This window comes from Centropristis striata, chromosome 6 (assembly GCF_030273125.1).
Source record: "Centropristis striata isolate RG_2023a ecotype Rhode Island chromosome 6, C.striata_1.0, whole genome shotgun sequence".
Taxonomy (NCBI): domain Eukaryota; kingdom Metazoa; phylum Chordata; class Actinopteri; order Perciformes; family Serranidae; genus Centropristis; species Centropristis striata.
Window position 1 is genome coordinate 39,182,347 of NC_081522.1, and position 17,737 is coordinate 39,200,083.

General features: G+C 40.1%; 1 protein-coding gene across 1 annotated transcript in view; it reads left to right on the top strand.

Annotated features, from left to right (window-relative positions):
• Positions 1 to 15,906, top strand: part of ppip5k1b (diphosphoinositol pentakisphosphate kinase 1b) — a 67,787-nt gene extending 51,881 nt beyond the window's left edge. The window contains exons 26-28 of the mRNA XM_059335051.1: positions 8,791 to 8,928; positions 9,633 to 9,746; positions 15,748 to 15,906. Coding sequence (XP_059191034.1) covers positions 8,791 to 8,928; positions 9,633 to 9,746; positions 15,748 to 15,839 — 344 coding nt within the window. The 3' untranslated portion in view covers positions 15,840 to 15,906. The remainder of the gene's footprint in view (positions 1 to 8,790; positions 8,929 to 9,632; positions 9,747 to 15,747) is intronic.
• The last annotated feature ends 1,831 nt before the right edge of the window (positions 15,907 to 17,737 follow it).

The following is a 17,737-nucleotide window of genomic DNA, read 5'->3' on the forward strand; positions in this document are numbered from 1 at the left end:
GGATGAAATTAAATTCACCTCTGACAGCATCGCTGATCGGTGCCGTCAGAAAAATATTAACCATGTGCACAGTGATGTCATAGTGATGTCACGGTGATGTCACAGTGTGCTGGAGGTCACTACGGCAACAAGGTGAGAGGTCGGTCAGATCTCCAGGAGGTTTTACAGTTCCTGAGTAACAGAATAATATATCAATAATAATACTAAATAAATAAATATTTAATATATTAATTATTATTATTATTATTATTGTTAAATAAATAATGATAAATAATTTAAATAAATAAATAAAATCATAATAAATAAATAATTATAATAATAATAAGAAGAAGAAATAATAGTAATAATTAAATAAATAAATAAATAAGGATAAATAAATTAAATTAATAAATTAAATAATATAAAATAGAATAATTAAATTATAATAAATAATAATATAATGTATAGTAATATTATTATGAATAATAAATAATAATAATAATAATATTAATTAAATAAATAAGGATAAATTAATTAAATTAATACACTAAATAATAATAAAAATAGAATAAATAAGTTATCATAAATAATAAAATGTATAATACTATTAATAATAAATAATAATAAATAAAAGTAGCAGGATGTGTATGTGTTTCATTTTTGTTTCTTTTTATTTGTAATTTTTATGAGTAACAGAATAATAAATATATAATAATAATAATTAGATTAGATTAGATTAGATTTTACTTTATTAATCCCACAGTGGGGAAATTTCTTTGTTACAGCCGCAAAATTATCGCACAATCTTTAAGATAAAGATAAAAAATAAACAATCTAAGAAAAGACATTTAACAATATACAATATACAACAATAATATACTATATACAAATTTGTGCAAATTAAGTGGAGAATGTGCAGAGTGCAGATTATATGCAAAAATGTTCAGGTTGTGCTGGTGTTGTACAGTCTTATGGCAGCTGGAATGAATGACTGCGGAAGCTTTCCTTCTTTAATGGTTTAATAGTCTGCTGAAGAAAGAGCTGCTCAGATAATAATTAAATAAATAAATTATAATAAATAATGATATAATGTATAATATTATTAATAATAAATAAAAGTAGCAGGACGTATTTGTGTTTCATTTTGTTTCTTGTTTCTTATTTGTAATTTTATGTGTTGCAATTTTGTACCTTTTTACCTAATGAAAGGACAAAACAAGGACATAACTGGATTTTTTAACCATTTTGTAACAGAATAATAAATAAATAATAACAATAAAAATAATAATAATAATAAATAATAAATAAATTAAAAATAATAATAATTAAATAATGATAAATAAATTAAAATAATTTAATTTAATAATACTAATAATAAATAGAATACATAAATTATAATAAATATGTAGAATATTATTATTAATAATAAATAATTAAAAGTAGCAGGATGTGTTTCATTTTGTTTCTTTTTTTATTATTTGTAATTTTAAGTGTTGCAGTTTTGTACTTTCTTACCTAACGAAAGGACATAACTGGATTTATTCACCATTTTGGACCTTATAAACTAATTTCTTGAGCTGTTATCAGCTGTCTTTCTCTGCAGATTCTGAAGATTCTCATGAGAAAACCTTTATGCAAAAATCTGATAAAAGTTTGGGTAAAGGTTTTAATCTTTTTGTAAAAATGTTCAATGCTCTAAAAAGTAGATGGAAACTTTTTCTGAATAACTTCAGTTCTTAGTTGAGTGTGTGATTGACATTGTGAGCTTTTTAATGCTTTTCAAGCTATTCAACTGTTGAATATGGTGAGTTGTTACCTAAAATTAGTCTCCAGTTCAGAGTTTTAGCATTTTCTACCCACTAAAATGTGCTTGTTTCAGGTATTGCTGGCTTATTTTAATGTCACTACAGCAGTTGACTCCTGCTGGTTTCAGACCAATGCAGTCGTCGTTGTAAGTAACAAACGTGCTTGTTGGTCTTTAAATGAGGCGTTTTAAGGTGTATTTAACAGTTGACCAACAAAAACCTGGTCTAAAGTCAGTGGTGCAGTGTTTTCCTGATATTTAAAGGGCACACAGGGTTCACAATGTGTTTACATTCGGCTTGTTGTGCACTGAAACTGAAACTAAAGCCAGACAAAGACTGCAGAATACTGGACAGTGAATAGAAGCACAACATCAAATGAAAGTTAATGTTTGATGTGAATCAAGATATAAAGTTGGAGCTTGTTTCTGCTGCCCCCATGTGTCCAAACATAAATGTGATTTGTTTTTGCAGCTTTAAGGCTGCCGGCCCCTCAGGTGATCATGAGCTTTAGTGGTTCACAATAACAAGCAAATGACCAATTACTAAATACTAATCTGGACACGGAGACTCTGAGCCTCCTCAGAGAGTTTTGGGTCTTGAGGGAGTTTTCCCAATTTGCACAGTTGGTGCTCGAGCTTTGTCACAAACTCAGTTTGATGTCGAACATCTCAAACACACTTTCTATATTTGTTCAAGGTGCGTTTTTTCTCGTTTTTTCTTGAGTCGTTGGTTGTAATTTGAGTTCTGGGCTGCAGACAGAGTTTTTGAAGATGTTGTGTTGGAACATTGTTATTGATGACTCAAAGACTCTTTGACCTCTGGCTGTCTTTTTTTTTTTTTAGCTTTGTGTCCTTTGAAATGGAAATGGTGGGATTCATGTCACTCAGTTTGTTTACATGACACTTGAAAATAACAAATTATTGCCTTAATCTGACTTCAACTGGACAACTGAAGTGCATGTAAACGACTAATGTCGCAGTTCTCCACCTCCGATTAAGACACCCAGATAATGTGATTGGAATAGGATTTACACATGTATGACAAGACAACACATGGCACACATTAGCCGGTCACACATTAGCCGGTCACAGCATTAGCCGGTCGCACATTAGCCGGTCGCACATTAGCCGGTCACACATTAGCCGGTCACACATTAGCCGGTCGCATTAGCTGGTCACACATTAGCCGGTCGCATTAGCCGGTCTCAATAGCCGGTCGCATTAGCTGGTTGCATTAGCCGGTCACACATTAGCCGGTCGCATTAGTCGGTCACGTTAGCCGGTAACATTAGCCGGTCGTATTAGCTGGTCACACATTAGCCGGTCGCATTAGCAGGTCACACATTAGCCGGTCACATTAGCCGGTCGCATTAGCTGGTCACACATTAGCCGGTCGCATTAGCTGGTCACACATTAGCCGGTCACATTAGCTGGTCGCATTAGCCGGTCACACATTAGCCGGTCACATTAGCCGGTCACACATTAGCCGGTCACACATTAGCCGGTCACACATTAGCTGGTCACACATTAGCCGGTCGCATTAGCTGGTCCCGTTAGTCGGTCACACATTAGCCGGTCGCATTAGCCGGTCTCAATAGCCGGTCGCATTAGCTGGTTGCATTAGCCGGTCACACATTAGCTGGTCACACATTAGATGGTCGCATTAGCTGGTCGCATTAGCCGGTCACATTAGCTGGTCACACATTAGCCGGTCGCATTAGCCGGTCACACATTAGCCGGTCGCATTAGCCGGTCACACATTAGCAGGTCGCATTAGCCGGTCACACATTAGCCGGTCACACATTAGCCGGTTGCATTAGCTGGTCACACATTAGACGGTCACATTAGCTGGTCACACATTAGCCGGTCGCATTAGCCGGTTACACATTAGCCGGTCGCATTAGCCGGTCACGCATTAGCCGGTCACACATTAGCCGGTCACGTTAGCCAGTAACATTAGCCAGTCGCATTAGCTGTTCACACATTAGACGGTCGCATTAGCTGGTTGCATTAGCTGGTTGCATTCGCCGGTCAAACATTAGCCGGTCGCATTAGCCGGTCACACATTAGCCGGTCACACATTAGCCGGTCACATTAGCTGGTCACACATTAGCCGGTCACATTAGCCGGTCACACATTAGCCGGTCACATTAGTCGGTCACACATTAGCTGGTCGCATTAGCTGGTTGCTCATTTTTAAGCATAGCTTGATTAAACTGTGCATGTAAACGCACTGAGTGTGTCTTTAAGTCCTGAAGTCTGATTTGAATCCTTCTTCCACATGATTCTGGAGAAAAAGCTGCAGTATAATGTGACAAACTCAGAGGATTGATGGCTGCGTGGACACTTGATGAGCAGCTAAACAACCTCCTCAGTGGAAGAGTTTCAGGCTGGTCTGGCTGCATGGTGCTGCCTGCTCCTTCCAGAGGAGAGAGGAGTCAGAACTGTGAGGAGCAGAGGAGAGAGTAGAGGAGATCAGCTGGCTGGGACTCGGCTCCAGGAGGTGGTGACTTGGCTGGCGGTGACTCCAGACTGGTGTTTCCTGTCCAGGTGGCAGATATCTGAGCTTCTGCTGACAGATCTGGGTCGTCGTCTCATCCTTTGTTTTAATTGGCTGATTAAGTGGCGTCCTGTTCACTAACTGCTGATTTAGTGAAGTGTTTCTGGAGCTCATCGTGTCACAAAGCTGCATCATTACTCTTCTCTCTGATACCTGACGCTGGCTTCCACCAACAGATTCCTCCTTCAGTCCCAGACTAGAACCAGGAAGTAAACTAGTAAATCTAGTTCAGAGTTTTACTGAGTCACGGCGCTCCGTCGTTAGTTTAAGGTAGAAATCTGTTTCATATCAGTCTTTCCTCGTCTGGGGTGCTGATAAATAATCTCCTCCTCCTGCTCCTCTACCACCTCCTCCTCTCTCTCCTCTCTCCTCGTCTTCCTCGTCCTCCTCCTCCTTTCTATCCTCTCTCTCCTCCTCGTCTCTCTCCTCTCCTCCTCCTCCTTCTCCTCCTCTCCCTCCTTCTCTCCTGATGCTCTCCTCCTCCTCTTCCTTCTCCTCTTCCTCCTGCTCTCCTCCTTCTCCTCTCTCCTCCTCGTATCCTCCTCCTCCTCCTCCTCCTCCTCCTTATCCTCATCTCCTCTTCCTCCTGCTGTCCTCCTCCCCCTTCTCTCTCTCTCTCTCTCTCTCTCTGCTCCACCTCCTCTCTCTCTTCCTCCTCCATCTCCTCTTCCTCCTCTCTCTTCCTCCTCCTCCTCCTCCACCTCTCTCTCTTCCTCCTCCCTCTCTCTCCTCCTCCTCCTCCACCTCTTTCTCTCTTCCTCCTCCTCTCCCCTCTCTCTCTCCTCTCCTCCTCTTTCCTCCTCCTTCTCCTCTCTCTTTCTCTCTCTTTCTCTCTCTTCCTCCTTTTCCTCTCCTCCTCCTCCTCCTCCTCCTCCTCCTCTCTCTCTCTCTCTCTCCTAGTTGTAGTAAATAGTTTCCCTGCTAGATTCTCAGTCAGTCTAAAATCTCAGTCTGGGACTAGAAACTCTAAACTCTTGTCTTTAGATGTGAGCTGATGGTTTTTCCAGGAGTCTTTTCCAGATCTTTCCTCGTCTCCTGATGTTCAGGAAACATTAGAGATGTTTATGTATTTGCTGCAGGCAGATTGAGTCGTTCTCTGTCTCAGGTAGTTGAATGGTGCAGTGGAGCATCAGTGTTTCTGCTCCTGCTGCATCTGCTGTGTGATCTGAGTGAGATATCTGCAGCAGACTGGAGGAGGACCAGGATATTAAAGCATCCTCTGGTGTTTTATACAGTCGGACTAACAGCTTCATCAGAAGGAGGACAGAACCAACAGTTACAGCTCAGGATAAACCTTCAAATACCATCTTTTCCTTCCTTCCGTCACACAGAGATTTATAGTCTGGCAGCTGAGACAAAAGCTCCACATTTTTTCCACATGCTTTCTATCACCATAAGTTTCAGTTTTTAATGGGAGCCACTTCATCAAGATATGGCAGCCATATAAAGTCTATGAGAACCAATAAATCTTCCAAGCCACTCAGAAGGTCAATCTTGATTTTCTGAATGATCAAAACAGACACAAAATTACCAAAAAATAGATGTAAAATAGACCAAAAAAGACACATAATTACCAAAAAGACACAAAGTGACCAAAAATAGATGGAAAATGATCAAAAAGACACAAAATGACCAAAAATACAGTCATGGAAAAAACTATTAGATCACCCTTGGTTTTTTTTTTCAATTTCTTGTTCATTTCAATGGCTGGTACAACTAAAGGAACATTTGTTTTGAGTCTATGAGAACCAATATGTCTTCCAAGCCACTAGAAGGTCAATTTCGGTGTCAAAATCTACATTTTCTGGGTCAAGAATCATTTAAAGCTATTGAGAATATCACTAGATGATTATTTGATCCAATAGATATGTTCATTTTCACCCAGACTGGAAGGCAACTCGCTTCAAGTGCTGCAGCAGGGGATCCTGAGTTGAAAATGTTTGGAATCTATCTTCATGGGAGAGTGATCGTTTGCCATTTGCCTTTGATCATTTTTACATCTATTTTTGGTCACTTTGTGTCTTTTTTGATCATTTTTACATCTATTTTTGGTCATTTCGTGTCTTTTTTTGGTCATTTTCACATCTATTTTTGGTAATTTTTTGTCCTTTTTGGTCATTTTTACATCTATTTTGGTCATTAGCTGAAAGGTACAATCATCTAGTGATATTCTCAACAGCTTTAAATGATTCTTTGACCCAGAAAATGTAGATTTCGACACTAAAATTTACCTTCTAAGTGGCTTAGAAGATATATCGGTTCTCATGGATTTTATATGGCTGCCATCTGTGATCTGCAATCTTGATGAAGTGGCTCCTACCAAAAATTGAAACCTATGCTGAAAGAGAGCATGTGGAAAAAATGTGTTGCTTTTGTCCGACGTGTCCCTTTCCTCTCAGATCTGGTCCTAAGCTTCCTGACTAATAAGCTGATTTGACAGCACAAAGAATGATTTTAATAACCCTGAAAATGATTGATAACTTTCTGTTTTCGGCCTTCTCTTGGGTCATAAATGCTCCCAGAGGAAACGGTAACTTTGAGGAGCTAAAACACCGAAACTTGAGAACTAATATTCTCATCTTTGTGTCCTGGAGGCCTCGGAGCGTTCCCCGTCATTAAACACTGTGTCTGCTTTTTATATCAGACGGCTTGTTTTAGAGAGTCGCCCTGGAAAAAAGAACAACCTGCAGCCAGAGAACATTAGTCCTGATCTCTGGAGGACCAGATCATCATTTATGGTCTCATCTTCTAGTTCTGTATCAGGCCGGACTGGATCTGGTTCTGGTTCTGTGAGTTTGTGTGCAGAAGTCGGCTTGTTTTGTTTGTGTTTAGAGATATAAGCAGCACATGAATGTATTAATGAAGCAATACTGTCTTCTGAAGAAGAAATCAGATAAAAAGAGTTGATATAAAGGCCCCAAAGACCAGATAAAGATAAATACAGTCATGGGAAAAATGATTAGATCATTTTTTTCTTCAGTTTCTTGTTCATTTTAATGCCTGGTACAACTAAAGGTACATATATTTGGACAAATATAATGATAACAACAAAAATAGATGATAAGAGTTTAATTTAAGAGCTGATATCTAGACATTTAACATGGTTTTATTCATAATGATTTTGGTTATTATCAAGAATGTTTCCATGACTGTAGATGTAAAAATGACTAAAAAAAACACAAAATGACCAGAAGTAGACACAAAATTATCAAAATAGAAACAAATTGACCACAAATAGATGTAAAAATGATTAAAAAAAAGACACAACACAACACAACATGACCAACAATAGATCTTCATAATAAAAAATAATCTTAATTTAATAAATCTTGTCAAGGTAAATTATCTGTCCATGCAGCAAGATCATTTCCCTCAGATTTACTGTTTTATCTGTTTTTTAACATCTTAACATCAACACCTTTTTTGCAGTGCATGTTTACTGAACTTCAACAGGTTTTTAATGGTTTAAATCAGAGTTAATTTATGCGTTAAACTCTTTTATAAACAACCAAAAACACTTAATGATCAAACATCTCATTTGGTTCATGTTGCTCTAACCAACAGAGGAGTTAACAGTATGTGTGTGTGTGTGTGTGTGTGTGTATTTTGGCCTGTGTGTGTGTGTGTGTGTGTGTGTGTGTGATTGTGTGTGATTGTGTGTGTGTGTGTGTGTGTGTGTGTGTACTAATTGTGATGTTAGCAGCTTTATTCTGTGTGGCGACTAAACTAATAAAATCACTGCTGGAGTTTTTTGATTTGCATCGAGAGAAAAACAGAAAAACAACATGCACACAGAGATTCTGTGTCGACACTTCTCCTCCTCCTCCTCCTCCTCCTCCTCCTCCTCCTCCTCCTCCTCCTCCTCCTCCTCCTCCTCCTCCTCGTGGAGAAGTGGTCCGACCCTCCTTCTCTGTCCCTCCTCCTCTCCTCCTCCTCCTGCTCCTTCTTTCTTTCTTTCTTTCTCTCTCCTCCTCTCTCCTCCTCTCCTCCTTTCTTTCTCTCCTTCTCCTCCTTGCTCTCCTCCTCCTTCTTCTTTCTCTCTCCTCCTCCTCCTCCTCCTCCTCTTTCTTTCTTTCTTTCTTTCTCTTCTTTCTTTCTCTCCTCCTTGTCTCCTCCTCTTCCTCCTTTCTTTCTTTCTTTCTTTCTTTCTTTCTTTCTTTCTTTCTTTCTTTCTTTCTTTCTTTCTTTCTTTCTCCTCCTCCTCCTCCTTCTCCTCCTTCTTTCTTTCTCTCTCCTCCTCCTTCTCCTCCTTCTTTCTTTCTCTCCTCCTCCTCTTTGCTCTCCTCCTCCTTCTTCTTTCTCTCTCCTCCTCCTCTTTCTTTCTTTCTTTCTTTCTTTCTCTCTTTCTTTCCTCCTCCTTTTCTCCTCCTCCTCCTGAGGTCCAGTAGGAGAATGAGTCCAACCCTCCTCTCCTCCTCTCCTCTCCTCTCCTCCTCGTCTCCTGCAGGTTTTGAAGGCTGCTCCATGGTTCCCTCCATCTATCCTCTGGAGACGCTGCACAACTCTCTGTCTCTGAAGCAGGTGGACGAGTTCCTCAACAGGGTCTGTGAGAGCAGCAGCGAGGCGCACGCCAAGACCATGAGAGGTGACAACAACAACAAACATTTATATATCTGTTATTGAACAAACAACACTTTATATATCTGTTATTGAACAAACAACACTTTATAAATCTGTTATTGAACAAACAACACTTTATATATCTGTTATTGAACAAACAACACTTTATATATCTGTTATTGAACAAACAACACTTTATATATCTGTTATTGAACAAACAACACTTTATATCTGTTATTGAACAAACAACACTTTATATATCTGTTATTGAACAAACAACACTTTATATATCTGTTATTGAACAAACAACACTTTATAAATCTGTTATTGAACAAACAACACTTTATATATATTATCTATTTTTGGTCATTTTGTGTTTTTTGGTCATTTTGACATCTATTTTTGTCAATTTGTTTCTATTTCGATGGTGTGTCTTTTTTTGAACATTTTTAAATCTATTTTTGGTCAATTTGTGTCTTTTTTGATCATTTTTAAAATCTTTTTTTTTTTTAATCAAAGCTCCATAAAGTGCACATTTAAATAAGCAAAACACCTTAAATAAAAAAAAGCCTATGAAATAAAATAAGATTCTGTCTCTCTGTCTCCCTGTCTCCCTGTCTCTCTCCCTGTCTCTCTGTCTCTCTCTCTCTGTCTGTCTCTCTGCCTGTCTCCCTGTCTGTCTGTCTGTCTGTCTGTCTGTCTCTCTGTCTCTCTCTGTCTGTCTCTCAGCTCTGTCCAGCCTGTTTGACTCCCAGAGTCAGACGTCTCTCTACAGTCCCCAGCAGCCTCTCTCCTCCTCCGGATCTGAAACGTCTCTGAGACCTCCGAGCCGACCTCTGTGGCGTGAGTCTCTTCATCATTCTACCACATTATACTATTATTATTATTATTATTATTATCATTATCATTATATTATTATATAAGAAGTAGGCCTGTGTGTAGAAGTCAGTGATGAGGACCAAAAAAACAGAAATATGTCAGATGATGTTCACCACTTCTGTTGACCTGCTGTCTCCCCCTGAAAAAGGCTGAAAGTTAAGGTGTTAGTTGTTCAACTACTTTGTTAACAGCCATTTTGAAATTTAAGTAAGAGCATAGAGCATGGGTCTCAAACTAGCGGCCCGCGGGCCAATCGTGGCCCTTGTGACGATATTTTGTGGCCCCCACCTTGATATGAAAGTTTAATGTGAGTTTTATATGAGTGGCACTTTACCGTGTTGTGTGTGGAAGGTCCCTTTAATTACTTTTTTGGGTAATTTTGTGTCTTTTTTTGGTAATTTTGTGTCTTTTTTTTGTGTCTTTTTTTGTGTCATTTTGTTTCTTTTTTTGTGTCATTTTGTGTCTTTTTAAAATAATTTTGTGTCTTTTTAAGATAATTTTGTGTCTTTTTTCGTAATTTTGTGTCTTTTTGGATCATTTTGTGTCTTTTTTGGGTCATTTTGTGTCCTTTTAAAGTAATTTAGTTTTTTCTGTCATTTTGTGTCTTTTTTGATCATTTTGTGTCTTTTAAAAAAAATAATTTTGTGTCTTTTTTGGTAGTTCTGTGTCTTTTTTTGGTCATTTTGTGTCTTTTTAAAGTAATTTTGTGTCTTTTTTGTGTCTTTTTGATACTGCCTCCAGTGGCCCCCAGGTAATTTGAGTTTGAGACCCCTGGCATAGAGGAAGTTGGTGCTTTTCACAAACAGCCTGATATCTTACAAATCGAGCTTCATTTTAACAAACTGTCAGACGAGCTGAACTCCAGCAGGAGTCAGACGCCTAGCAGTCCGTCCTGAGGGCTTAGAGTTAATGAAACTCATTTTAATATCATCACCCTGCTCTTCTGTATCAGCTCCACCTGTTTACTTCAGTCTGTTTTCTTCCCTTTTTATCCCCTGGTGGTGCTGAGGTGTTTAATTCAGCCTCCTCACACTGTTTCTGACTGATGAAGCATCTTTTTATGTGTTTCACCTCCTCCACTTGTTGTTTTACTCACATTTTGCTCACATTGAACAGCTTTTTATTATCTCAGTGGATCTCATTTATCACCCGGTGAACATGCAGCGATGCTGGAGGTTTGTTTGATCTGCTGCCGGCTGCAGTTACCAGGAGCCGAGTCATGGAGGCTTTATGGGCTTTATGTGAAATAACTCCTGTCATTTCTCGCTACATGCGGCTTTAAAACGGTCGTTTTTAGTTATTTTATTGACTAATAAGAGAGAAACCTTCCTGTAAAAGTGATCCTGGTCTCAGGAGAATATTGTGGTCAGATAACAGGCTGCTGCTCTGATTTATGAAACCTCCCAAAAACTGTTTTCATAAAGTTCTCCATGGCAACAGCAGATGAGGCAGCGGGGACATGACGCTGCTGTTTCCTGTTTATGAGCCGAATCACCTCCACACACACACACATACATACACGCTATGAGGGGTATTTTATGCCAGCACACTATACTTAACTTACTATACTATACTATACTATACTTATACTTAACGCCTTAAACGCGTAGCCTGTGCCAGCATAAAGTCTGATGAATAGGCGTGCTTACAGACACGCGTATTGCGAGTCCACCAGATAACATGGGTGACGGGTGAAAAGTGCCACGAGCGAACGTAGCGGACGCCTGTGTGCACGCCTATAACGCCTGTACGCCTATAAGGAACAAACTGAGGAAGAGGCTGTGCTAGGGGTGTGCCATATCGCATCGTTCACGATAATAACGGTATTTTTTTCTTATGGTTAAAAAAAATGCATATCATGATATTGGCAACATTCCTACTTCTTGATGTCGTGGCGTAAGGTTGACACTTACACAACTGAATATACCAAGCTGCCCTCCAAACACACTGCTGCATTATGCCCTTCGTTAGCCACAAGCTAACATTAGCTAACAATCAAAGTTGTTTTAATCACAAAAAGCTACTTACTCTCTGTCGCTAAACACATGCAGCTTTCAAAATAAGAGCACAGTGTGTTAACAGAATCCACCACAGAACTTACAAGAATACTGTCAAAATAAGATGCCTTAAATAAAACATATTTATTCTCCTTTATAAAATGTCATTAAAATATGCCCCCGAAACCCCTAAATGGTTATTTTTATTATTTGCTCATACTCAAGAGTAATTTTTTTGGGATTTTGCAACTGTTGAGATTTGCACTTCACACTGCCTTTTAGATTTTAATTTATTTATACAGACTAAAAAAAATCATATTTTCTATATCTTTTTAAGTATTTTGTAATATCATCAAGAATATCGTTATCGCAAAACTAGCCTGAAATATCGTGATATTGTTTTAGGGCCAAATCGCCCACCCCTAGGCTGTGCGCATTTACGCACGAGGTCCACTGGATCATCAGGACCTGACAGTTATTCATTTTCTATGTTCTGCAGCATATATACACAGATCAGCTGTTACACAGAGTCTCAGCTTCATATGGTATTGTTTATAAGAAAGCATAACTTATAGATGAAGAGAAAGACTATCTCGTACGTACCAGATAAACTTAACGTTTTTCCGGCCAAAACCGGAGGCTTAATTAGCCTGTTTTAGGAGTGAAAGTCAGCAAAATGCAGCTTAAACAAAATGTTTTACCTCATTAGCTAACTACAAATGTCTGTAAAACATAATGGGACTGTGCATAAGTGCCGAATTGGGTTAAACAGTGTAGATAAGGCGTACACGCGTTACACACACACACAGGCGTCCGCTACGTTCGCTCGTGGCACGAATGACTCATCGCTACATGATTTCCACACACACTACACAGCGTGTGTCTGTACGCTCATGTAGAATCGTACTTAACAGTCACGCGGGTCTTCATGTCACGTATTTGAGGCGTAGTTCACCATCACGCAGCCGTCACGTAGGCGTATGCGCAACAACGCGTGTGCAGCGTCTGCGTGACGCCTACGTGACGCTCGTCTGTCCATTGAAAGTGAATGAATTTACACGCACACGTTAGACGTCATCGCATAGGCACACACACACACACACACACACACACGCGCATACACACACACATACACACACTATGAGGGGCATTTTATGCCAGCACACTATACTAAAACGTGTGTACAGCGCCTATGCGATGACATCAAACGTCTAACGTGCGCGTGTAAATTCCATTCACTTTCAATGGACAGACAGGCGTCACGTAGGCGTCACGCAGACGCTGTACACGCGTTGTTGCACATACGCCTACGTGACGGCTGCGTGACGGGTGAACTACGCCTCAAATACGTGACATGAAGACCCGCGTGACTGTTAAGTACAATTCTACATAGGCGTACAGACACGCGTATTGCGAGTACACCAGATAACATGGGTGACGGGTGAAAAGTGCCACTAGCGAACGTAGTGGACGCCTGTGTGTGTGTGTAACGCGTGTAAGCCTATAACAGTTCAGCTGTTACACAGAGTCTCAGCTTCATATGGTATTGTTTATAAGAAAGCACAACTTATAGATGAAGAGAAAGACTATCTCGTACGTACCAGATAAACTTAACGTTTTTCCGGCCAAAACCGGAGGCTTAATTAGCCTGTTATAGGAGTGAAAGTCAGCAAAATGCAGCTTAAACAAAATGTTTTACCTCATTAGTTAACTACGAATGTCTGTAAAACATAATGGGACTGTGCATAAGTGCCGAATTGGGTTAAACAGTGTAGATATAAGGTCCGATGGAATCATATTGTGAACGGACTGCTGTCCACATGGCTACTGAATATTCATTAGATAGGTCCGCATGGCTACTTAATATTCAGGGGTGACAGCGATTACGGCTTCTGCAGGCAGGTAAACCTACCTAATTACAGCTGGTGCGTAATGAACTGTGTGTCCGCGCGCGAAGCTGGGAACTGGCTGTGAGCGTTGCACTTTACTATTAGCCTACTATTTTTAAGTAGCTGAAATTATTTTAATTATCCCTTTCACCCTTGCTATCATTAAATATCAATTCGATATCATTCAAACCTAGAGAGAGAGAGAGAGAGAGAGAGAGAGAGAGAGAGAGAGAGAGAGAGAGAGAGAGAGAGAGATTTCGTTAACAAGAAAATAAAAACTGGCCTGAAAATAATAGAAATATCCTGACAGCTCTGTGGGGGCTTGGAGTTCATCTGTAAGTTGTGCTTTCTTATAAACAATACCATATGAAGCTGAGACTCTGTGTAACAGCTGAACTGTTACACAGAGTAACACACTGTTAACGTACACGCGTTACACACACACACAGGCGTCCACTACGTTCGCTCGTGGCACTTTTCACCCGTCACCCATGTCATCTGGTGTACTCGCAATACGCGTGTCTGTAAGCACGCCTATTAATCAGACTTTATGCTGGCACAGGCGACGCATTCTAGGCGTTTAAGTATAGTGTGCTGGCATAAAATACCCCTCATACACACACACACACACACATACACACAGGGAGGGACACACACACACAGGGATGGACACACATAGACACACACTCACACACACACACATAGACACACACACACACACATACACACAGGGACGGACACACATAGACACACACTCACACACACACACACACACAGGGATGGAAACACATAGACACACACACACACACACACAGGGATGGACACACATAGACACACACACACACACACACACAGGGACGGACACACATACACAGGGACGGACACACACACACAGGGATGGACACACACACACAGGGATGGACACACATAGACACACACACACACACACACACATAGACACACACACACACACACACAGGGATGGACACACATAGACACACACACACACACACACACACACAGGGACGGACACACACACACAGGGATGGACACACATACACACACATATACACGCACAGGGACGGACACACACACACACAGGGACGGACACACACACACAGGGATGGACACACATACACAAACACACACACACACACACAGGGACGGACACACACACACACACACACAGGGATGGACACACATACACAAACACACACACAAACACACAGGGACGGACACACACACACACACACACAGGGATGGACACACACAGACACACACAAACACACAGAGAGAGAGACATGGACACACACACACACTCACACTCACAGGGACAAACAGCTCAGAGTGGAGCAAGTAACATACTCTTGAGGGTTTCTTTCTTTTTAGATAAATGTGTTTTTTTGTAGCAGAGCGATCATGTTTTCAGGTTCAGGTCGGAGCGGTTTGTCCCGTCTGTGTGAGAACACGGTGACCTCGTCCTGCTGGGCACAAAATGTGTCTATTTCAGGGGGAGACAGCAGGTCAACAGAGGAGGTGAACATCATCTGAAAGATGAGAACCTGAAGATTAATTTAAGATGCGGCACACACACACACACAGGGACGGACACACACACACACACACACACACAGGGACGGACACACACACACTCACACACACACACACACACACACACACACACACACAGACACACACACACACACACACACATATACAAATATACACACACACACACACACACACAGGGACGGAGACACAGGGTCTGCTGTTAAATTATTACAATATTGGGGATTTATTACATTATCAGGACTTGATCGTGTAATAACCTCCCATTGATGTTATACTTTATTACATTATTCTTAAAAGTGCATTACATTATTGGGAATTTATTACATTATCAGGTTCTACAAGCATTATTTAACCTCCTTCCAAACCAGATATCATGACCTGGTTGGTTCCGATACATGAAGTTCTTCCAGTCTCCTGCAGAGTTGAAGAGGTTTAGATTTGTGTTTGTGACCTTCTCAGATTATAAATAATAAATAAACTGAACTCTCCGTGTGTTTTATTCTGCAGAAGGCAGTATCCCCTCCAGTGCCGTCTCTAGTGCCGGGCCCTCCTCCCCGACCACAGAGAGCTCGGGGCTCAACTTCAGCTTCAGTGAGTAGAAAACTGAAAACACACGAGGACTTCTGGATGTCTGAGGGCTCCATCTGAAGACCTTCATCTCCTCCTCTTCCTCCTCCTCCTCCCCTCCTCTGTCCTGATAGTCCGGCGGCTGAGGACCAGATTTGAGAAGAAAGTAGACACGTCTGACAAAAGCACCACATTTTTTCCACATCCTCTCCACCACCATAAGTTTCAATTTTTGATAAGAGCCACTTCATCAAGATTGTGGATCAGAGATGGCAGCCATATGAAATCTATGAGAACCAATATATCTTCCAAGCCACTTAGAAGGTCAATCTTGGTGTCAAAATCTACATTTTTTTCTGGGTCAAGGAATCATTTATGCACAATGGAATTGCAAATATCTTTGTAAATTTAACAAATAATACAAGTGAAGCTAATAAAGTTCAATAAAATTCAAGCATGTTATTCATTTTTCAGAATATATGTACCGTATATGACCTATGAGAACCAATATGTCTTCCAAGTCACTTAGAAGGTCAATCTTAGTGTCAAAATCTACATTTTCTGGGTCAAAGAATCATTTAAAGCTGTTGAGAATATCACTAGATGTTTATTTGATCAAATAGATATGTTCATTTTCACTCAGACTGGAAGGCAACTCACTTCAAGTGCTGCAGCAGGAAATCCTGAGTTGAAAATGTTTGGAATATGTGTTCACGGGAGAGTGATTATTTGTCATTTGTCATTGGTCATTTTGTCTCTTTTTTGGTCATTTTTACATCTATTTTTGGTCATTTTGTCTCTTTTTTGATCATTTGTACATCTATTTTTGGTCATTAGCTGCCATGTACAATCATCTAGTGAATAAATTAAATGATTCTTTGACCCAGAAAATGTATATTTTGACACCAAGATTGACCTTCTAAGTGGCTTGGAAGATATATTGGTTCTCATAGATTTTATATGGCTGCCATCTCCGATCCACAATCTTGATGAAGTGGCTCCTACCAAAAAATTGAAACCTATGGTGATAGAGAGCATGTGGAAAAAATGCAGAGCTTTTGTCCGGCGTGTCCCCTTTATTTAGCGAAGCCGCTGGACTATTCTGCTCACACTCACATTGACAAAAACCCAGAGGAGGCGAAAACACCAAACTCAACAGCTCACATGAGCTAAAACACTGGAGCTGCAGCCTTTAAACCCTCATCAGTGAAGCTGAAACATTCACACCTGTTGTGCCTTCAGTTTCATTTTGAAGCTGCAGACACTGAAACAACAGCAGAGCCTGTTTGTTTCTGTTTTTTAAGCCCAAATGCTGTTTTTTGCTAAATATCCTCCTCACCAGCTGCCTCTTCTGACCTGAAACGTTTCACAGACTGAGTCACAGTCGACCGTCACTCATCTGCATCTGAAATATTTTGATTTTTCTTCTTCAACGTGGCAAAACAAGCTCATCCAGACTGAAAGAGATCAGGGAATCTGAATCTGAGAGTGAATTTTATTCATATTTTATATCACATCAGCTGAAAGTTTGAAAGTAAAGGAATAGTTTGGGATATTTGGGTAAATTTTATTCACTTTCCTTACAGAGAGTTGAGATGAAATGATCACGTCTGTCTTTGAATCTGAAGCCTCAGCCAGCAGGAGGTTATTCCCTTTACATTTGGAGCGTCTACTTTCAAATTAAATCACGTTTTTCTACAGAGTTTCTCACACTGCAAAAGAAACTATATTAAAGTCTTTCCACTGCTCCAACAAATGAGAGAAATCTGTCGGTTTAAGGACCCCAGGATGCACAAAGATTCACACACAAGAGGACACAATAACACGTTTTACTGCAGGAGATAAACTGTGAGGTTTCTGCACAAAGCTGCATTGTAAAAGTGCATAAAGTTGCATGTCACGTCTAAAAAACTGAATATATTTAATTAAG